We start from the raw sequence: 23,919 nt of genomic DNA, 5'->3' as shown, positions 1-23,919 counted from the left end.
AAGGTTACATTAAAAACAGTAAACAACACATAAAACATCAAATGTACACCATTAAAACTTGCTGACATAACACATGTGCATACAGACAAGGTAGACTGCAATCCTTTCACAGAAGCTTTAAACTCATTCAATGTAACAAGGGTTTGAAGTTGAATATTGGATTGTAGGTTATTCCAAGCCTTCGCTGCTGAAAACCTAAATGATTTCTTGCCCAGTTCAGTTCTTACTTTGGGGATGGCAAATTGCAGAACATTCATTGAAAGAAGATTGTGACTTCCTTGTTTCCTTGTTAAAAGACAAGACAGATAAGATGGGGTGATACCCAGAATGGTTTTGTAGATGAACACATACCAATGATTGAGGCGTCGAGCACATAAATATGTCCAGTTAACCATTGAGTATAACACACAACGGTGAGTAAGTTAACCATTGAGTATAACACATAATGGTGAGTAAGTTAACCATTGAGTATAACACACAATGGTGAGTAAGTTAACCATTGAGTACAACACACAATGGTGAGTAAGTTAACCATTGAGTATAACACACAATGGTGAGTAAGTTAACCATTGAGTATAACACACAATGGTGAGTAAGTTAACCATTGAGTATAACACACAATGGTGAGTAAGTTAACCATTGAGTATAACACACAATGGTGAGTAAGTTAACCATTGACTATAACACACAATGGTGAGTAATGGTGAATAAGTTAACCATTGAGTATAACACACAATGGTGAGTAAGTTAACCATTGAGTATAACACACAATGGTGAGTAAGTTAACCATTGAGTATAACACACAATGGTGAGTAAGTTGGTGATGAATCTCAGTGCCCCGTGGTACACACTATCCAGCTTGTGGAGACAAGCAGCAGTAGCATTCATGTACAACACATCTCCATAGTCAATAACAGGTAAAAAGGTTGTTTCCACCAATTTCTGTTTCACAGTAAAAGAAAAGCAAGACTTGTTTCTATAATAAAATCCCAGTAAAAGTTAGTTGTTTTTTTTACAACATACTGAATGTGCTCCTTAAAACTCAAGTGGTCATCAATTAAAAATCCTAAATACTTAAAAGAAGATTCTAACACAATTTGTTGCCCATTTCTTGTTCAAATGTTTTCACACAGTGCTGATCTTACAGTTTTTTATGTGGTAAAGAACATACACTTTGTTTTCTCTGCATTTAAAAGCAGTTGACGATAGCAAAGTTGTTCTTGTACTCTGTCAAATGCATGTTGTAGATATTTAAAGGCCTCAGCAGGAGTGGGTGCTGTGCACTATATGACAGTATCATCAGTGTAGGAATGGAAAGTTGAGTTCAGAATATTCTGTCCAAGATTATTAATTAATAATTAATAATGGGCCCAACACAGAACCTTGAGGGACACCCTTTTCCACTTGCAGTACGTCCGAGAAGGAACCTTCTGTCTGAACAGCCTGAGTTCAACTTGTGAGGTCATTTGCAAACCATCCAACTGCTTGCTGAGAAAAACCTGAAAGACGTTTGATTAAAATGACATGATTAACAGTATCAAATGCCTTTGAAAAGTAAATAAAGAGGGACAGACAGCACTGCTTCTTGTCAAGAGCTTCAGTTACATCATTTATAAACTTCATAGCAGCAGTAACAGTACTGTGATTTCTGCCAAAACCTGACTGAAATGGTGAAATAATAAAGTTGGTGTCCAAAAAGTCTTTTATCTGTTCACTGATAAGGGATTCAAGCACTTTTGCCAGAACAGAGAGTTTAGAGAACGGTCTGTAATTATTTAGATTACTAGGGTCACCTCCTTTTAATAGGGGGATTACAAGGGCAGATTTCCAATCCAAGGGGATTTCATTTCATAATTTCAGCTGCCAACTTTAGGGAGAGCGGCTCCAATTTATCTGAGCCAGCTGGCTTTCTAGGTTTAAGTTGTTTTAGAGCCCTCATGACCTCTGTTGTGGTAAAGAGCGTAAAGTTAAAAACCTGGGTATTTTCAACGGTTCTTTCCGGAGTTAGCGGAACTTCAGTAAAGTTGTCAGAATTATAGAGAAAACCAGAGGAAACAAAATGATTATTATAATGACTACCCATTTCTCTTCTGTCACTTACTCTGACACCATCAACAAGTATACTAGGTGGGAGATTGACTGAATTACAGCAGGCGGACAAAGATTTGATGATTTTCCAAAACTTCTTTGGGTGTTTGTGGTTTTCAATTGTTGTGGAGAAATACAATTCTGATTTGACTTTCCGAAGGAGAGAGGTAAATTGATTTTTTAATTGTCTAAAATTCAACCAATCTGCTTCTAACCCTGACTTGTGTGCTCTGGTCCAAGCAGCATTACGCTCATGCAATACATCTGACAGGTCCGATGTAAACCACTGATTGTCACGTCCTTTAACCCTACATTTTCTAAAAGGGGCATGTTAGTTCACTATACTCAAGAAGTTTTCGTGAAAATATTTCCAAGCCAGTTCAACATTATCAAAAAGAGCAATTCTATCCCAATTAAAAAGATGCAAGTCATGTAAAAAAGTTTGCGTCTCAAATAATTTCATATTACGTTTTTCAAGAAGACGAGGCTTTCTTTTAGGAATCCTTGTGTCTCGCACTACTGCAATCACACAATGATCACTCACATCATTAGGGAAAACACCAGATGCAACACATTTGAAGGGCATGTTTGTGAGAATTAAGTCAATGAGTGTAGCTTTTTGAGGGCATTTAGGATTAGGTCTTGTAGCTGAGTTAATTAATTGTGTTAAATTTAGAGATTCACAATGTGCTTTCAAAGAGTCAGACACAGATGTGAGCCAGTTCCTGTTCAAATCACTATTTCATTGTATTTCAGTTGAGACAGAAGCATTACAAGAGTAGATAGGGAATTACTAGGGGCAGATAGAGGCCTATAACACCCCACCACCATAATGTGGTGATTTCTAGCTAATTCAATTTCAAGTGCTAACAGTTCAAGTTCTTTTCTTACTGATTCAGAGAGCACTAATTTAACATCAAACCTCTGCTTAATATATATGGCCACTCCACCACCTTTTCTTTGTCGGTCAGTACGATAGACATTATAAATATCTTTATCAAGCACAGATTGTTTAAGCCAAGTTTCAGATAAGACTACAATATCAGCATTTGTTGAGTTTATCCAGATCTTTATCATATCCAGTTTAGGGAGTAAACTCTGAACATTGATATGAATAATCCCAAGACCAGATCTAGTTTTAAAATCCGCAGGTGTAAAACATTGTGTAGGTGTATCAGGGCCTGGATTAGTCTCAACATTTCCTGAGAGCAATAACAATAATATAACTAAACATTTGCGCTTAGTTACCATCTTTTGAGTCGGTCTTTAATCTGTGAAAGTAAGTGCTCACAATAGGGGAGGATGCAGTAATGTTGACATGATCTCTTCAAACAAGGAAACAATAAGAATGAATGGACTCTACCATAGTATGCAGCCATTTTGTTTTGTCCAAAGTCACAGAAATCTTCAATTGAGATAAGGCCGAGGTTATTTTGTAGCTGCCACTATGATGAAATGTCAAATTATCAAATATGTCAAACTGCATCTTGAAATAGCATAGCTTGTGAGTGGGGGTGACCAGACCCATTTAGGACACCAGTAAAACCACACAAAAGTATAAAACACAATATAATGATTTGTGACATAGTGAGAGGAGAAGTTCCACTTGCTTTACCACTTTTGAAGATGTTAGCAGACAGGGCTAAAGACTAGCAACCAAGGCCGACGGGTGGAAGCCCGTAGACGAAGCCAATGGCTGGAGGCAAACAGCAGGCCGATGGAAGGCTAGTAGGCAGGTCGATGGTGGAAGGCTAGTAGGCAGGTCGATGGTGGAAGGCTAGCAGGCAGGTCGACGGTGGAAGGCTAGCAGGCAGGTCGACAGTGGAAGGCTAGCAGGCAGGTTGATGGTGGAAGGCTAGCAGGCAGGCCAATGGTGGAAGGCTAGCAGGCAGGCCGATGGTGGAAGGCTAGCAGGCAGGTCGATGGTGGAAGGCTAGGAGGGAGGTCGATGATGGAAGGCTGATAGGCAGGTTGATGGTGGAAGGCTAGCAGGCAGGTAGATGGTGGAAGGCTAGGAGGCAGGTCGATGGTGGAAGGCTAGTGGCGCAGTTGGTAGAGTGGCCGTGCCTGAGGGTTCCTGGTTCAATCCCCACCTTCTACCAACCTAGTCACGTCTGTTGTGTCCTTGAGCAGGACACTTCATCCTTGCTCATGATGGGTCGTGGTAAGCGCCTTGCATGGCAGATCCCGCCATTAGTGTGTGATTGAGTGAATGAGACAGGATAAGTTGGCTAAGTACAAAAATGAGTCGAAAGTTTTGAATGAGAGAAACTGCTGTTCTAAATGTGTCCTCTAGATGTCACAATAGCAATTATTTGTATCTTTGTAGATGATGCTACATATGTAAAACACAACTAAAACACACGATGTTAGCGCACCAGTCGGGGAAAATGAGCAAACTACATCAATAACATCCTGTAATTTGATTTTGATATTATTTATTTATCTTGATAGATTGAAAATGAACACCAATGAGTTGACTGATGAACATTATCACATAGTTGATTCTGAAAGTGTAAAAAAGGACAACTAAAGATAGAATACTATTGTATGTAAAAAAACCAACAACATGATTTGTACATTTTCAGAATGTGTTTGTTCTATTTTTAAAGACAGAAAACAATCTGCAATTGTCTTTATTTTTACGTTATCTTGCCGTGATTTTACCAGTCTGGCCAACTTGGAGTAGATCTTCCTCCATGTGGCCCCCCATCTAAAATTAGTTTAAACACCCTTGGCCGAGATCTTCCTGCGAAAAGCAGATACGAGAAAAAAATCTAATGAAACGGAATAGATCCCTAAAGATTTGTTGAGTAATATCAAGGATTATCCGTCGGTGGCGTTCCCAGACATGTGGAACTATCTTGAGTTCCAGAAGTCATTCCGCACCACAAATTATGGTTAAGTTTAGAGATAAAGTTTAGGTGTCATAGACCGTATACGACGTGGCGCAGTGGAAGAATGGCCGTGCGCGACCCGAGGGTCCCTGGTTCAATCCCCACCTAGTACCAACCTCGTCATGTCCGTTGTGTCCTGAGCAAGACACTTCACCCTTGCTCCTGATGGGTGCTGGTTAGCGCCTTGCATGGCAGCTCCCTCCATCAGTGTGTGAATGTGTGTGTGAATGGGTAAATGTGGAAGTAGTGTCAAAGCGCTTTGAGTACCTTGAAGGTAGAAAAGCGCTATACAAGTACAACCCATTTATTTATTATTATTTATACAGAATAAAATATTTACACACTTTATATCAGAGAGTGTAAAGTTAAGAATGCCTCTATCAATGCTGCCTTGTACTTATTAAAAAAAACTTGCTCCTCATCAAATTTCCAAGTCTGTTTTTGTACTCACTTTTGAATTAATTTTAGTGGCTGGGACAAAAGGAAGTATTTCCCGTGTTTTTATTGGTTGTTTTGCTACACACTTTTAACACAACACACGAAAGAACACAAATAATGTCATTGTGTTAACAGCAGTGTTGGGACTAACGCGTTACAAAGTAACGCGTTACTGTAACGCCGTTACTATCGGCGGTAACTAGTAATCTAACGCGTTATTTTTTATATTCAGTAACTCCGTTACCGTTACTACATGATGCGTTACTGCGTTATTTTGCGTTATTTTTTATGTAGTATCGGCTAGAAACTGAGAAGATCTGAGTGTCGCTGCTGAAGAGGCGACAAAAAAGAGGCGCGCCGCGCGCTGTCTGTGTGTACGTGTGTGTGTGTGAGTGTGTGTGTGGGGGAGGGGGCGTGTCTGTGTCTACTATCAAGACGTCATGGCGAACCCCGAAGCCGAGTTTCTTAAAATGGAGATATTTTCAGTACGTTTCTTTTATCGACCACAAAGAAAAGAACATTTTAGCTGAATCTAAGTTTCAAATATGCTGAAACAGCGACAAAAACAACATGCTTCGACGAAGCTAGTAAAGAGACACACTCACCTCCACCTCCAACAGCGGCTGGATTTTAACGAGGCACTGCACACGTGAAGGTACACACACTCTGTCAATTCTCTTATATACTCTTTCATTTTAAACTTTTAGAGTGTTTGATTATCACATCACTCTAAATGTTTAGACTATAAAGTTCACAAACCTAAAGAGGGATACTAGTGGGCCAGGCTAATATTTCCTTTTCTCTAAACTAAGTGGGGAAATGTGTAGAGTGTTCTGGGCTTCAGACATGATTTTATTTCAGAATTCCTTGAGAAAACGCCTGGTTAGGCTTTATGTATGTAGTGTGTGCCTTTCTTGTTTTACAGCTATGTTGTTATTATGCTGTTTGTTACTTATGTATGTTAAGTTGCAGCTATTTAAAATATCAATTTTTCAATTTGTTCTGGTCTGAAACAAATTGGCCCTTTAAAACATATCTTTGTCTTTGTGTGTTGTATGTAGAGCACATTGCTTAGCAGAGTTCAATGATGCAAATGCATGTCAAGTTGAACAACAGATTGTATTATTCTCCAGTGCAATAACAGTACTAAAATTAAGGCTAAAAGGGCATTAAATGGGGCCTTAAAAAAATTAAAAAATATATATATAAGTAACTAAATAGTTACTTTTCACAGTAACGCATTACTTTTTGGTTTAAGTAACTGAGTTAGTAACTGAGTTACTTTTGAAATAAAGTAACTAGTAACTGTAACTAGTTACTGGTTTTCAGTAACTAACCCAACACTGGTTAACAGTGTCAGTCCAAAACTATTTCTATTCTCTCTTTATCTTATTTACTTATTTACCCAACAGACGTTCAACAGCCCCTTCACATTAAAGAGGAAGAGGATGATCCACAGCCCACCCACATTAAAGAGGAAGAGGAGGATCCACAGCCCACGCACATTAAAGAGGAAGAAGAGGATCCACACATGAAAGAGGAAGAGGAGGGAGAGTGTGTTGTAGGGCAGGAGGAGGATGATGTCAGCAAGTTTCCACTGACTGTTGTCTCTGTGAAGACTGAAGAGCATGAAGACAAAGCACCTGAGTCCTCACAGCTTCATCACAGTCCAAGTAAGCACATATCATTTTATTCTCAGGGCATTCAATCCATCACAACTGGACTGTTCACTTTGTCTTAGAAGACTCATCCAAGTAGGCTTCATCACTTCATGCTCATACACTTCAAGTCTTAAATCTAATCATTGGAATTTAGAGGGGAACTGCACTTTTTGGGAATTTTTCTATTGTTCACAATCTTTATAAAAGACATGATGGTGGATATATATTTTTAAAAAATCGCATTCTAAGTAGGGCTGGGCGATGTGGCCTTTTATTAAAATCTCTATTTTTAGGCCATGTCATGATACACCATATATATGTGTACATTTTGCCTTAGCCTTGAATGAACACTAATGCATATAATCACAGCAGTATGATGATTCTATGTGTCTACATTAAAACATTCTTCTTCATACTGCATTAATATATGCTACTTTTAAACTTTCATGCAGAGAGGGAAATCACAACTAAGTCAATTTAGCAAAAGTGTATTTATTAAACAGTTATTAAGCAGTGGCACAAACATTCATGTCATTTCAAAACAGAAAGTGCAAGATTGTCAGACATTTTAAAACAAGCTATTAGTGCACTTTTGTGCATGATGTCACTAAGATGACATATCAAAACAACACTAAATTAAAGTACACTTTCTGTACAGAATGCCACTACAATAGTTTAAAACAAATAAAGTGCACTTTTGTGCATGATGTCACACAAGATATTTCAATAAGTGTCAAATAAAAATGAGCTGCATAAAAGGAAATCAAATAGTGTATGTCCTTCACTATGTGGTAGGTTCCTGCGGACGTTATCTCCTTCTGTTGTTGACTATTTGTTTCATACGGTGTTGATCTGGAAATGGTTGCTTGGGCATTTTGTGGGTGTGGCACTGAACGGAGATGTTGACATGCAGAGTTTCATGCACTCTTCATTCTGTAGCGGGTGACTCTTCAAATGATGCTACATTAGCAGTGCTGCTACTTTTTGTAGCAACGCTTTTGCCGCATACTTGTTCACCATCTACCCGCTTGAAGCCAAACCACCGCAGACGATGGACCCCCTGCTGTTTTTTTGGGGGGGGGTGAATTATTCCTTCAGTTGTTACCAGATTGGGACCTCTCATATTACCACTAGCACCACAGCTAAGGTTACCATGTCGCTACCTGTCTGCTCTGTGAGAGCGTATGATGTTGCACACGTGACAGTATGTGACGTATGTAAGAAGGTGCGCTTGTTTTATGTCTCTGTGAGAAGGAGAGACAAGAAAGAGTGAGAAGAGCCTGTAGTGTAATGCCTGCAGCTAAAAGCAACTGTGTGAGAACGTTCACTCCAATATCACCATATAGTCATTTTCTGTATCGCACAGAGACAAACCCACAATATATCCAGTATATTCCATACATCACCCAGCCCTAATTCTAACTCATAAATGTAAATAAAAGTCCACTTGCAATGGAGCCAATGGGAGGTCCTCTATAACCATCCAAAATACACCAACAATACTCCATTTGCATTTTGTGACTTGAATGTCCACCAAGTGTTAGTTGAGTTGAGTTTATTTGGAACATGCAAGCATACAACATGATACATCACACATGCATGCATACAACATGATGCATCACACGTGCATGCATACAACATGATGCATCACACTTGCATGCATACAACATGATACATCACACATGCATGCATACAACATGATACATCACACGTGCATGCATACAACATGATAGATCACACTTGCATGCATACAACATGATGCATCACACGTGCATGCATACAACATGATGCATCACACTTGCATGCATACAACATGATACATCACACATGCATGCATACAACATGATACATCACACGTGCATACATACAACATGATCCATCACACATGCATGCATACAACATGATACATCACACATGCATGCATACAACATGATGCATCAAACGTGCATGCATACAACATGATGCATCACACGTGCATGCATACAACATGATACATCACACGTGCATGCATACAACATGATACATCACACTTGCATGCATACAACATGATACATCACACGTGCATGCATACAACATGATACATCACACATGCATGCATACAACATGATACATCACACCTGCATGCATACAACATGATACATCACACATGCATGCATACAACATGATACATCACACATGCATGCATACAACATGATACATCACACATGCATGCATACAACATGATACATCACACATGCATGCATACAACATGATACATCACACATGCATGCATACAACATGATACATCACACATGCATGCATAGAACATGATGCATCAAACGTGCATGCATACAACATGATACATCACACATGCATGCATAGAACATGATGCATCAAACGTGCATGCATACAACATGATACATCACACATGCATGCATACAACATGATGCATCAAACGTGCATGCATACAACATGATACATCACACATGCATGCATACAACATGATGCATCACACATGCATGCATACAACATGATACATCACACATGCATGCATACAACATGATGCATCAAACGTGCATGCATACAACATGATACATCACACATGCATGCATAGAACATGATGCATCAAACGTGCATGCATACAACATGATACATCACACATGCATGCATACAACATGATGCATCAAACGTGCATGCATACAACATGATACATCACACATGCATGCATACAACATGATGCATCAAACGTGCATGCATACAACATGATACATCACACATGCATGCATACAACATGATGCATCACACATGCATGCATACAACATGATACATCACACATGCATGCATACAACATGATACATCACACATGCATGCATACAACATGATGCATCACACATGCATGCATACAACATGATACATCACACATGCATGCATACAACATGATACATCACACATGCATGCATACAACATGATGCATCACATATGCATGCATACAACATGATACATCACACATGCATGCATACAACACGATACATCACACATGCATGCATACAACATGATGCATCACATATGCATGCATACAACATGATACATCACACATGCATGCATACAACATGATGCATCACACATGCATGCATACAACATGATACATCACACGTGCATGCATACAACATGATGCATCAAACGTGCAAGCATACAACATGATACATCACACATGCATGCATACAACATGATGCATCAAACGTGCATGCATACAACATGATACATCACACTTGCATGCATACAACATGATGCATCACACGTGCATGCATACAACATGATGCATCACACTTGCATGCATACAACATGATACATCACACGTGCATGCATACAACATGATACATCACACGTGCATGCATACAACATGATACATCACACGTGCATGCATACAACATGATACATCACACGTGCATGCATACAACATGATGCATCAAACGTGCATGCATACAACATGATGCATCACACGTGCATGCATACAACATGATACATCACACGTGCATGCATACAACATGATACATCACACTTGCATGCATACAACATGATACATCACACGTGCATGCATACAACATGATACATCACACGTGCATGCATACAACATGATGCATCACACATGCATGCATACAACATGATACATCACACATGCATGCATACAACATGATACATCACACATGCATGCATACAACATGATACATCACACATGCATGCATACAACATGATACATCACACATGCATGCATACAACATGATACATCACACATGCATGCATACAACATGATACATCACACATGCATGCATACAACATGATACATCACACATGCATGCATACAACATGATACATCACACATGCATGCATACAACATGATACATCACACATGCATGCATACAACATGATGCATCACACATGCATGCATACACCATGATACATCACACATGCATGCATACAACATGATACATCACACATGCATGTATACAACATGATACATCACAATTTCCAGTTTGTCTTTTCAACATGTTGGAAAAGGAGTAGGAAGAAGCAGAGCTTATTTAATCCTACCACTTTTCTTTTACATAACAGTTGCTAACACTTTAGTTCACTTCCTGTTCTCAATGTATTCACAATATACTCCATAAGTAATCACAATAAAAATAAATAAATAATAATGAGTGAAGTAAGTTATATTTCATATGGTGAGATGAGTAAGGTGGCAGCTCAGAGAGGAGTTTGCGTGTCCCAATGATCCTAGGAGCTATGTTGTCCGGGGGCTTTATGCCCCCTGGTAGGGTCTCCCAAGACAAACTGGTCCTAGGTGAGGGACCAGACAAAGAGCAGCTCGAAGACCTCCATGAAAGATAAAAACAAAGGACCCAGATTTCCCTTGCCCGGACGCGGGTCACCGGGGCCCCCCTCTGGAGCCAGGCCCGGAGGTGAGGCACGATGGCGAGCGCCTGGTGGCCGGGCCTGTCCCCATGGGGCCCGGCCGGGCACAGCCCGAAGAGGCAACGTGGGTCCCCCCTCCAATGGGCTCACCACCCATAGCAGGGGTCATAGAGGTCGGGTGCGATGTGAGCTGGGCGGCAGCCGAAGGCAGGGCACTTGGCGGTCCGATCCTCGGCTACAGAAGCTAGCTCTTGGGACGTGGAACGTCACCTCGCTGGGGGGGAAGGAACCTGAGCTAGTGCGCGAGGTGGAGAAGTTCCGGCTAGATATAGTCGGACTCACTTCGATGCACAGCAAGGGCTCTGGAACCAGTTCTCTCGAGAGGGGCTGGACTCTCTTCCACTCTGGCGTTGCCGGCAGTGAGAGGCGACGGGCTGGGGTGGCAATTCTTGTTTCCCCCCGGCTCAGAGCCTGTACGTTGGAGTTCAACCCGGTGGACGAGAGGGTAGCTTCCCTCCGCCTTCGGGTGGGGGAACGGGTCCTGACTGTGGTTTGCGCTTACGCGCCAAACCGCAGCTCAGAGTACCCACCCTTTTTGGATTCACTCGAGGGAATACTTGAGAGTGCTCCCCCGGGTGATTCCCTCGTTCTACTGGGGGACTTCAATGCTCATGTTGGCAGCGACAGTGAAACCTGGAGAGGCCTGATTAGGAAGAATGGCTGCCCGGATCTGAACCCGAGCGGTGTTTTGTTATTGGACTTTTGTGCCCGTCACAGATTGTCCATAACGAACACCATGTTCAAACATAAGGGTGTCCATATGTGCACTTGGCACCAGGACACCCTAGGCCGCAGTTCCATGATCGACTTTGTAGTTGTGTCATCGGATTTGCGGCCTCATGTTTTGGACACTCTGGTGAAGAGAGGGGCGGAGCTTTCTACCGATCACCACCTGGTGGTGAGTTGGCTGCGATGGTGGGGGAGGATGCCGGACAGACCTGGCAGGCCCAAACGCATTGTGAGTGTTTGCTGGGAACGTCTGGCAGAGTCTCCTGTCAGAGAGAGTTTCAATTCCCACCTCCGGAAGAACTTTGAACATGTCACGAGGGAGGTGCTGGACATTGAGTCCGAATGGACCATGTTCCGCGCCTCTATTGTCGAGGCGGCTGATTGGAGCTGTGGCCGCAAGGTAGTTGGTGCTCGTCGTGGCGGTAATCCTAGAACCCGTTGGTGGACACCGGCGGTGAGGGATGCCGTCAAGCTGAAGAAAGAGTCCTATCGGGTTCTTTTGGCTCATAGGACTCCTGAGGCAGCGGACAGGTACAGACAGGCCAAGCGGTGTGCGGCTTCAGCGGTCGCAGAGGCAAAAACTCGGACATGGGAGGAGTCCGGGGAAGCCATGGAAAACGACTTCCGGACGGCTTCGAAGCAATTCTGGACCACCATCCGCCGCCTCAGGAAGGGGAAGCAGTGCACTATCAACACCGTGTATGGCGGGGATGGTGTTCTGCTGACCTCGACTGCGGATGTTATGGATCGGTGGAGGGAATACTTCGAAGACCTCCTCAATCCCACCAACACGTCTTCCTATGAGGAAGCAGGGCCTGGGGAGTCTGTGGTGGGCTCTCCTATTTCTGGGGCTGAGGTGGCTGAGGTAGTTAAAAAGCTCCTCGGTGGCAAGGCCCCAGGGGTAGATGAGATCCGCCCGGAGTTCCTTAAGGCTCTGGATGCTGTGGGGCTGTCTTGGTTGACAAGACTCTGCAGCATCGCGTGGACATCGGGTGCGGTACCTCTGGATTGGCAGACCGGGGTGGTGGTGGTTCCTCTCTTTAAGAAGGGGAACCGGAAGGTGTGTTCTAACTATCGTGGTATCACACTCCTCAGCCTTCCCGGGAAGGTCTATTCAGGTGTACTGGAGAGGAGGCTCCGCCGGATAGTCGAACCTCGGATACAGGAGGAACAGTGTGGTTTTCGTCCTGGTCGTGGAACTATGGACCAGCTCTATACTCTCGGCAGGGTCCTTGAGGGTGCATGGGAGTTTGCCCAACCAATCTACATGTGTTTTGTGGACTTGGAGAAGGCATTCGACCGTGTCCCTCGGGAAGTCCTGTGGGGAGTGCTCAGAGAGTATGGGGTAACGGACTATCTGATTGTGGCGGTCCGCTCCCTGTATGCTCGGTGCCAGAGCTTGGTCCGCATTGCCGGCAGTAAGTTGGACACGTTTCCAGTGAGGGTTGGACTCCGCCAAGGCTGCCCTTTGTCACCGATTCTGTTCATAACTTTTATGGACAGAATTTCTAGGCGCAGTCAAGGCATTGAGGGGATCTGGTTTGGTGGCTGCAGGATTAGGTCTCTTCTTTTTGCAGATGATGTGGTCCTAATGGCTTCATCTGGCCAGGATCTTCAGCTCTCACTGGATCGGTTCGCAGCCGAGTGTGAAGCGACTGGGATGAGAATCAGCACCTCCAAGTCCGAGTCCATGGTTCTCGCCCGGAAAAGGGTGGAGTGCCATCTCCGGGTTGGGTAGGAGATCTTGCCCCAAGTGGAGGAGTTCAAGTACCTCGGAGTCTTGTTCACGAGTGAGGGAAGAGTGGATCGTGAGATCGACAGGCGGATCGGTGCGGCGTCTTCAGTAATGCGGACGCTGTATCGATCCGTTGTGGTGAAGAAGGAGTTGAGCCGGAAGGCAAAGCTCTCAATTTACCGGTCGATCTACGTTCCCATCCTCACCGATGGTCATGAGCTTTGGGTTATGACCGAAAGGACAAGATCACGGGTACAAGCGGCCGAAATGAGTTTCCTACGCCGGGTGGCGGGGCTCTCCCTTAGAGATAGGGTGAGAAGCTCTGCCATCCGGGGGGAGCTCAAAGTAAAGCCGCTGCTCCTCCACATCGAGAGGAGCCAGATGAGGTGGTTCGGGCATCTGGTCAGGATGCCACCCGAACGCCTCCCTAGGGAGGTGTTTAGGGCACGTCCGACCGGTAGGAGGCCGTGGGGAAGACCCAGGACACGTTGGGAAGACTATGTCTCCCGGCTGGCCTGGGAACGCCTCGGGGTTCCACAGGAAGAGCTGGACAAAGTGGCTGGGGAGAGGGAAGTCTGGGCTTCCCTGCTTAGGTTGCTGCCCCCGCGACCCGACCTCGGATAAGCGGAAGAAGATGGATGGATGGATGAGATGAGTAAGATGATGTAGAAAATGAATGATGGATGAAATAAATTGAGAATGTTTATCTTCTTCTTTGTACTTTGTAAACACTTTAAGTGTGAAGAGTTTCTTGAAGTGGATCATATTAGTACATTGTTTGATTGCTTTGCTTCATCCATTCCATCATTTAATTCCACATACTGATATACTGAAGGTCTTAAGTGTTGTACGTGCATACAAATGTTTTAAATTACATTTTTCTCTAAGATTATATTTCTCCTCTTTAGTAGAGAATTGTTGTACATTCTTGGCTAGCAGGTTATAGTTTGCTTTGTGTATCATTTTAGCTGTTTGCTAATTCACTATGTGGTGGAATTTCAGTATTTGTGATTCAATAAATAAAGTGTTTGTATGTTGTCTATATCCAACATGATGTATTATTATAACTGATCTGTTATGTAACACAGTTAATGAATGAAGTGTACTTTTGTAGTTATTTCCCATATTTCTACACAATAAGTCAGATATGTAACACTAGTGAGCAGTAGATAAAATGAAGTCAATTTTGGTCCACAACATGTTTTGCTGTATTCATTATTGACGTGTTTCTTGCTACTTTATGTTGTATATTTTTTACATGAGATTTCTAGTTCAATTTATCATCAATCATTATACCTAGACATGTGGTTTCATTTACCGTATTTTTCGGACTATAAGTCGCACCGGAGTATAAGTCGCACCGGCTCAAAATGCATAATAAAGAAGGAAAAAAACATATATAAGTCGCACTGGAGTATAAGTCTTATTTTTTGGGGAAATGTATTTGATAAAAGCCAACACCAAGAATAGACATTTGAAAGGCAATTTAAAATAAATAAAGAATAGTGAACAACAGGCTGAATAAGTGTACGTTATATGAGGCATAAATAACCAACTGGTATGTTAACGTAACATATTATGGTAAGAGTCATTCAAATAACTATAACATATAGAACATGCTATACGTTTACCAAACAATCTGTCACTCCTAATCGCTAAATCCCATGAAATCTTATACGTCTAGTCTCTTACGTGAATGAGATAAATAATATTATTTGATATTTTACGGTAATGTGTTAATAATTTCACACATAAGTTGCTCCTGAGTATAAGTCGCACCCCCGGCCAAACTATGAAAAAAACTGCGACTTATTGTCTGAAAAATACGGTACTTTTTCAATTTCTATTCCGTCTATTTGTGTTTGACTTTCTCTTCTATTGTTACCAAATAGTATTATTTTACTTTTACTGAGATTCAAAGATAGTCTGTTTTTGTCAAAGCATCTTTTTAATGTGTTCATTTCTTCTGTTATTATTTGTATTATCTTCTGTGTGTTCTCTCCTGACCAGAAAGCAGTCTTGTCGTCCGCAAATAAAACTAACTTTAAGTCCTTTGTAACTTTACAAATGTGGTTTATATAAAGATGAAACAATCTTGGTCCCAGTATTGATCCCTGGGGTACACCACAAGATATATCTAGCTGTGTTGACATATTTTTACCCATCTTCACATTTTTCTTCCTGTTGGTTAAAAAGCTTCTTACCCAGTTCAAGACCAAACCTCTGATGCCATATCGTTCTAGTTGTATTATTAAAATATCATGATTAATTGTGTCAAATGCTTAAGTTAAATCCATGAATACTGCGGCCGCACATTCTTTACCATCTATTGCATTGCTCATTTCCTCTGTTATTTGGATTAATGCTATCCATGTTGAGATATTTGCTGTGAATTCTGGTGTGTAGTTAGTAAACTGGTGTATGTCTCCATTCTTATAAATTGGTACGACTTTTGCAGTTTTCATTTTGTCAGGGAATTTGCGGGTTAGAAATGATACGTTGCTGATATATGTCAGAGGTTCTGAAATGTCTTCTATAACCTTTTTTATGGTTACCATATCTATTCCATGACAGTCGGTTGAGGTCTTGGATTTACAATGTTTTACAATTTTGATTATTTCTTCTTTTGTCACGTTCTTAAGAAACATGGAATTGGGATTTCTGTCTATGAGCTCACTCAAGTCCTCAACTGATCCATCATCTGCATTTGGAAATCTTTGTTCCACATGTGTTCCGATATCAACAAAGTAATCATTAAAACGTTCAACTATTTGGTTCATATTGTCATTTTTTGTATTTCCATGTAGAAAGTACTGGGGGTAATCTTTCTTAGCAGCATTTTTAATGATGCTATTTAGGATGCCCCATGTTGCTCTCATGTTGTTTCTGTTCTTCTTTAATAATTGTCTGTAGTATTCCTTCTTACATGTTCCTAGTATACCAATTAGCTTCTTTTTATATTTATTATACTTATTTTCTGCCTCTATAGATGTCTGTGTTATTAATATTCCATATAATGTCTTTTTTTGTGACAAGCATTTTTCAGTCCTTTTGTCATCCATGGTTGGTTGTTTTTCTTTTGCTTCTTACTAACTTCTTTCCATGGACAACATAAACATTGATATTATACATGTGGGCCTATATATATACATATATATATATAAATATATATATGTATATATATATATATATATATATATATATATATATATATATATATATATATATATATATATGTATATGTGTGTATATATATGTATATATAATGTATATATATATGTATGTACATACATACATATATATATATATATGTGTGTGTGGGGAAAAAATCACAAGTCTATTTCATCTCTACAGGCCTGTTTCATGAGGGGGGGTCCCTCAATCATCAGGAGAATCCTGATGATTGAGGGACCCCCCCCTCATGAAACAGGCCTGTAGAGATGAAATAGTCTTGTGATTTTTTTCCCACACACACATATATTGCGCTCTACTACGGTATCGAGCACTATTTTTTGGATAACCTTATTAAGACATATACATATATATATATATATATATATATACGTGTATATATATATATATATATATATGTATATATATATATGTATGTACATACATACATATATATATATATATATATATATATGTATGTACATACATATATATATATATATATATATATATATATAATGTATATATATATGTATGTACATACATATATATATATATATATATATGTATGTATATATATATATATATATATATATATATATATATATATGTATGTGTATATATATATATAAATATGTATGTATATATATTTGATGTGGCAAGCTACTTGTGCAGTGTAGCTTGTTGTGTAGCGTGCTACAATTCTCTGAGGATAGCTTAGCTCCATTTAATTGAGAGTAACTTGTAGCTTAGCTTACTACATTGTCCAGGTAGCTTGCCCATCACTGTCTATTTGGCCTAGCTCACATGTCAATAGTTTGAATACTGCAAACTTCAATACAGTAACACCTCATTTGTTCTGCAGACGTCCAGCGGGTGTCAGCGGGGAGTCATGAAGAGGAGTGGCACACCAGTGTGGGACAGAAGGAGCTACAGGCCCCCTCCCACATTAAAGAGGAGCAGCTTCATGATGAAGATGAAGCTCAGTCCTTACAGCTTCATCACAGTCAAAGTGAGGAGAACAGAGGGGCGGAGCTTGTAAGTCAACACATCACAGAAGCTGATGGAGAGCATTGTGAAGATATCAAGTCAGAACCAGACAGCATCTTTGCTCCACTGTCAGACATGGACCACATGATGTCAGACTCCTCTGATCACAGTGACCACATCCAAAAACCTTTGGAGAGTAAAAATGACTCTAAAGGTGATACGAGACATCACACTAACAACAAACACTTTGACTGCTCTGAATGTGGGAAATCATTTAGAAAGAAGAGTCATTTTACAGTACACATGAGAACACATACTGGAGAGAAACCTTTTACTTGCTCTGTTTGTAAGAAGAGTTTCTCCAGAAAGCATCACATCACCACACACATGAGAACACACACTGGAGAGAAACCTTTTGCTTGCTCGGTTTGTGCTAAAAGATTCAACACTAAGAAGGAAATGATATTACACATGAGAACACACACAGGTGAGAAACCTTTTACTTGCTCTGTTTGTGCTAAAAGATTCAACACCATGTATGAAATAATATCACACATGAGAACACACACAGGTGAGAAACCTTTTACTTGCTCTGTTTGTAAGAAGAGTTTCTCCAGTAAAGGTGGCATGACCAGACACATGAGAACACACACTGGAGAGAAACCTTTTGCTTGCTCAGCTTGTGCTAAAAGATTCAACACTAAGAAGGAAATGATATTGCACATGAGAACACACACAGGTGAGAAACCTTTTACTTGCTCTGTTTGTAAGAAGAGTTTCTCCAGAAAGGAACACATGACCAGACACATGAGAACACACACTGGAGAGAACCCGTTTAGTTGCACTGTGTGTGATAAAAGGTTCATGTATAATTATCAGGTCAGTAAACACAAGTGTGTAACAGTCATGGAAGCTGCAGGGATGTAAAAACAGTTAAACAGTGATTGTGCTAAATGTAGTTTAAAAACACAGCATGTTTAATAAGAATGTATATTTGATGTTGTATGTAGTGCTTCTCATCTTCTAGTCTTATATGTTGTCCTGTACTTACTTTTTAAGTTGTGTGAATGTATTGAATATCATATATGTAGCTACTTTTTTATTCTATTTTCTCATTTTTAAAGAGAGAACATCTTATTATTTTCATTAGTTTTTTTTCACACATTTTTTCCATTGCATTTTATTGATGTTATTATCCAATTAAAAGTATGAATGAATAAAATGGTTAACAAAATGTGGACTCTGGTAGATTAGCAGCATTGTTACATCATGGATGTTAACTACTGCAAAACATCAACAAAGAAGAAAAATGCTGAAGTTAGCAACACATCACTATGTCCCCCCCTTGTGGAGGGGGCGGCACAGGACCGGTGGCCATGGATGAAGTGCTGGCTGTCCAGAGTCGGGACCCGGGGTGGACCGCTTGCCTGTGCATCAATCTACGCTGCTGACCCGTCACCGCTCGGGATGGTCTCCTGCTGGCCCCACTACGGACTGGACTCTTACTATTATGTTAGATCCACTATGGACTGGACTCTCACTATTATGTTAGATCCACTATGGACTGGACTCTCACACTATTATGTTAGATCCACTATGGACTGGACTCTCACACTATTATGTTAGATCCACTATGGACTGGACTCTCACACTATTATGTTAGATCCACTATGGACTGGACTCTCACTATTATGTTGGATCCACTATGGACTGGACTCTCACTATTATGTTAGATCCACTATGGACTGGACTCTCACAATATTATGTTAGATCCACTATGGACTGGACTCTCACTATTATGTTAGATCCACTATGGACTGGACTCTCACACTATTATGTTAGATCCACTATGGACTGGACTCTCACACTATTATGTTAGATCCACTATGGACTGGACTCTCACTATTATGTTGGATCCACTATGGACTGGACTCTCACTATTATGTTAGATCCACTATGGACTGGACTCTCACACTATTATGTTAGTTCCACTATGGACTGGACTCTCACACGATTATGTTAGATCCACTATGGACTGGACTCTCACTATTATGTTATATCCACTATGGACTGGACTCTCACTATTATGTTAGATCCACTCTGGACTGGACTCTCACACGATTATGTTAGATCCACTATGGACTGGACTCTCACTATTATGTTAGATCCACTCTGGACTGGACTCTCACTATTATGTCAGATCCACTATGGACTGGACTCTCACTATTATGTTAGACCCACTATGGACTGAACACTCACACTATTATGTTAGATCCACTATGGACTAGACTCACACTATTATGTTAGATCCACTATGGACTAGACTCACACAATTATGTTTGATCCACTATGGACTGGACTCTCACTATTATGTTAGATCCACTATGGACTGGACTCTCACTATTATGTTAGGTCCACTATGGATTGGACTCTCACACTATTATGTTAGATCCACTATGGACTGGACTCTCACTATTATGTTAGATCCACTATGGACTGAACACTCACACTATTATGTTAGATCCACTATGGACTGAACACTCACACTATTATGTTAGATCCACTACGGACTAGACTCTCACTATTATGTTAGATCCACTATGGACTGGACTCTCACTATTATGTTAGATCTACTATGGACTGGACTCTCACTATTATGTAAGATCCACTATGGACTGGACTCTCACTATTATGTTAGATCCACTATGGACTGGACTCTCACTATTATGTAAGATCCACTATGGACTGGACTCTCACTATTATGTTAGATCCACTATGGACTGGACTCTCACTATTATGTTAGATCCACTATGGACTGGACTCTCACTATTATGTTAGATCCACTATGGACTGGACTCTCACTATTATGTTAGATCCACTATGGACTGGAATTTCATAATATTATGTCAAACCCACTTGTCGTCCATTGCATCCGGTCTCCCCTAGAGGGGGGCATCTGCGGTCCTCTCCAAGGTTTCTCATTGGCTGGCCTGGGAACACCTCGGGATCCTCCGGGAAGAGCTGGACGAAGTGGCTGGGGAGAGGGAAGTCTGGGCTTCCCTGCTTAGGCTGCTTCCCCCGCGACCCGACGTCAGATAAGCGGAAGAAGATGGATGGATGTCCTGTTGTTGGTTAATAAAAGTCCCCAACCATAAAATACTTCCAGTAAGATGTGTAATAAGAGCTATAAATGATTTAGATATGATAGTTTTGATGCATATATTTGATTAGGCCAACCTCACATGTGGATGGTTGGCATAAGAGCTGCAAAGTAAAATACAGTAACACCTCATTTGTGTTCTATGTTCTGCAGACGTCCAGCGTGTCAGAGTTTGTTGGTGACGAACCCCAAGATGCAGAGATAACAGCAGGCATTGAGCGAGAAAATATGATTTAATTAAACACTATGGCAAAAAAAAAGAAAGAAAAAAAGGGTAACAACAAAAGGTGCGCACAAGGCGGAGAACAAACTTGGCTATGAACTAAAATAGCAAAAATGCTAACTGTGGACAAGAAACAAAAACACTTACTGTGACACGAAGGAACTATGACATGAGCAAAGTGAACAAAAGTAGACAGAGCTACAACGACAGGTAGTAGTGACAACAACAATGACAATGACAATAATCCAGCAGTGACTGGAGGGTAGGGCAGGTATAAATAGCAACTGGCTGATTGACACCAGGTGTGGCCAGGTGCCAATCAGCCACAGCTGAGGGGACACAGCACTCAGGGAGACAAACAGGAAACAGAACCAAAACAAGAGCGCTGACAGGAAATACTACACACACACACACACAGAGGAAAAACTAAAACACAACCAAACTGTCAGGGGCAAGCCTGACAGTAGCCCCGTTTCCCAAAACGGATACCAGACGTTTTAGAAAATCCCCCAACCCCCCCCCCCCAAAAAGTCCAAAGTCACGGGAGGGTGGAGGGAGGACAAGGAGGTGGGCCACCAGGCCAAGTGTCCCCGCAACTAGCGGGGAAGAGTTAGGCGGCGACGGCGAGTTGAACGCCGCCGCAATTGGCGAGGCGGCTCGTCCGCCGGCGTGGGAGTACCCACCGGAGACGATGGTGGCGCCCTCTGCTGGCCCACCGGAGACGATGGTGGTGCCCTCTGCTGGCCCACCGGAGAGGATGATGGTGGCGCCCACCGGAGAGGAGGATGGTGGCGCCCTCTGCTGGCCCACCGGAGACGAGGATGGTGGCGCCCTCTGCTGCTGGCCCACCGGAGACGAGGATGGTGGCGCCCTCTGCTGCTGGCCCACCGGAGACGAGGATGGTGGTGCCCTCTGCTGCTGGCCCACCGGAGAAGAGGATGGTGGCGCCCTCTGCTGCTGGCCCACCGGAGACGAGGATGGTGGCGCCCTCTGCTGCTGGCCCACCGGAGACGAGGATGGTGGCGCCCTCTGCTGCTGGCCCACCGGAGATGATGGCGCCGTCTGTTTCAGACCCACCGGAGATGGTGGCGCCGTCTGTTTCAGACCCACCGGACTGCATGGTGGCGGCGTCTGCTGGCCCACCGGAGTGCATGGTGGCATCTGTTGCAGACCCACTGGGGTGGGAAGTAGCTGTGCCTCCCCAGCTGCACAGCTACTCATAGCCCCCACCCCCTCAGGGGACGGATCCCAGACGTCACCAGACAGGCCCACAGACGACAGGGGTGGGTGGGAGAGGGCTTGGAATGAGGCCGAACTTTTCTTTAATTTAGCCATTAATTCCAAAGCCTTGTTAAGCCTCTCCGCCATGGACATCTCTGCGAGGTTCGAATTTGGCTGGATTATTATGTCAGAGTTTGTTGGTGACGAACCCCAAGATGCAGAGATGACGGCATGGAATTGAGCGAGAAAACATGATTTAATTTAACACTATAGCAAAAAACTTACAAAAGGGTACAAACAAAAGGCACACACAAGGCGGAGAACAAACTTGGCTATGAACTAAAATAGCACAAAAGCTAACTGTCGACAAGAAACACAAACACTTACTGTGACACGAAGGAACTATGACAAGAGCAGAGTGAACAAAAGTAGACAGAGCTACAACAACAATTATTATGACAGGTAGTAGTGACAACAAGTATTAGCAACAATGACAATGACAATAACCCAGCACTGACTGGAGGGGAAGGCAGGTTTAAATAGGAGCTGGCTGATTGACACCAGGTGTGGCCAGGTGCCAATCAGCCGCAGCTGAGGGGAAGCAGCACTCAGGGAGACAATGAGGAAATGACCAAAATAAGAGCGTTGACAGGAAATGACAGAGGAAAAACTAGAACTTGACCAAACTGTCAGGGACAAGCCTGACACAGCGGGTGTCAGCGGGGAGTCATGAAGAGGAGTGGCACACCAGTGTGGGACAGAAGGAGCTACAGGCCCCCTCCCACATTAAAGAGGAACAGCTTCATGATGAAGATGAAGCTCAGTCCTTACAGCTTCATCACAGTCAAAGTGAGGAGAACAGAGGGGCGGAGCTTGTAAGTCAACACATCACAGAAGCTGATGGAGAGCATTGTGAAGATATCAAGTCAGAACCAGACAGCATCTTCATAAGTAGTTTATTTAGTTTAGTCTTTATATGATAGGACAATGCACAGAAACATTAAGTTAAAGGACAGATGTGTTCTGTACCAGATTATAGTTAAATAGCTACTTTCCATCTGCAGTCCCTGGCTATCTAAATTAAAGGGATACAAAAATCATACAATAAAATCTTACTATAGCATGTAATCAAATTAAGAAAAGTCATAAAATGC

At 42.0% G+C, this 23,919-nt stretch overlaps 2 protein-coding genes across 4 annotated transcripts in view; one reads left to right on the top strand and one right to left on the bottom strand.

Annotated features, from left to right (window-relative positions):
* Positions 1 to 19,221, top strand: part of LOC133571919 (uncharacterized) — a 158,869-nt gene extending 139,648 nt beyond the window's left edge. For all 3 annotated transcript variants that reach the window (XM_072911903.1, XM_061924448.2, XM_072911904.1), the window contains 2 exons: positions 6,836 to 7,096; positions 18,037 to 19,221. In XM_072911903.1, the coding sequence (XP_072768004.1) occupies positions 6,836 to 7,096; positions 18,037 to 19,088 (1,313 nt within the window). In that variant the 3' untranslated portion in view covers positions 19,089 to 19,221. The remainder of the gene's footprint in view (positions 1 to 6,835; positions 7,097 to 18,036) is intronic.
* Positions 1 to 23,919, bottom strand: part of LOC133572331 (uncharacterized) — a 188,490-nt gene that overhangs the window by 118,363 nt on the left and 46,208 nt on the right. The gene's annotated exons all lie outside the window — the stretch shown is intronic.

This window comes from Nerophis lumbriciformis, linkage group LG29 (genome assembly GCF_033978685.3).
Source record: "Nerophis lumbriciformis linkage group LG29, RoL_Nlum_v2.1, whole genome shotgun sequence".
In the NCBI taxonomy this organism is placed as follows: Eukaryota; Metazoa; Chordata; class Actinopteri; order Syngnathiformes; family Syngnathidae; genus Nerophis; species Nerophis lumbriciformis.
The sequence above is the reverse complement of the archived record's forward strand: the minus strand, read 5'-3'. Positions and strand labels throughout refer to the sequence as shown.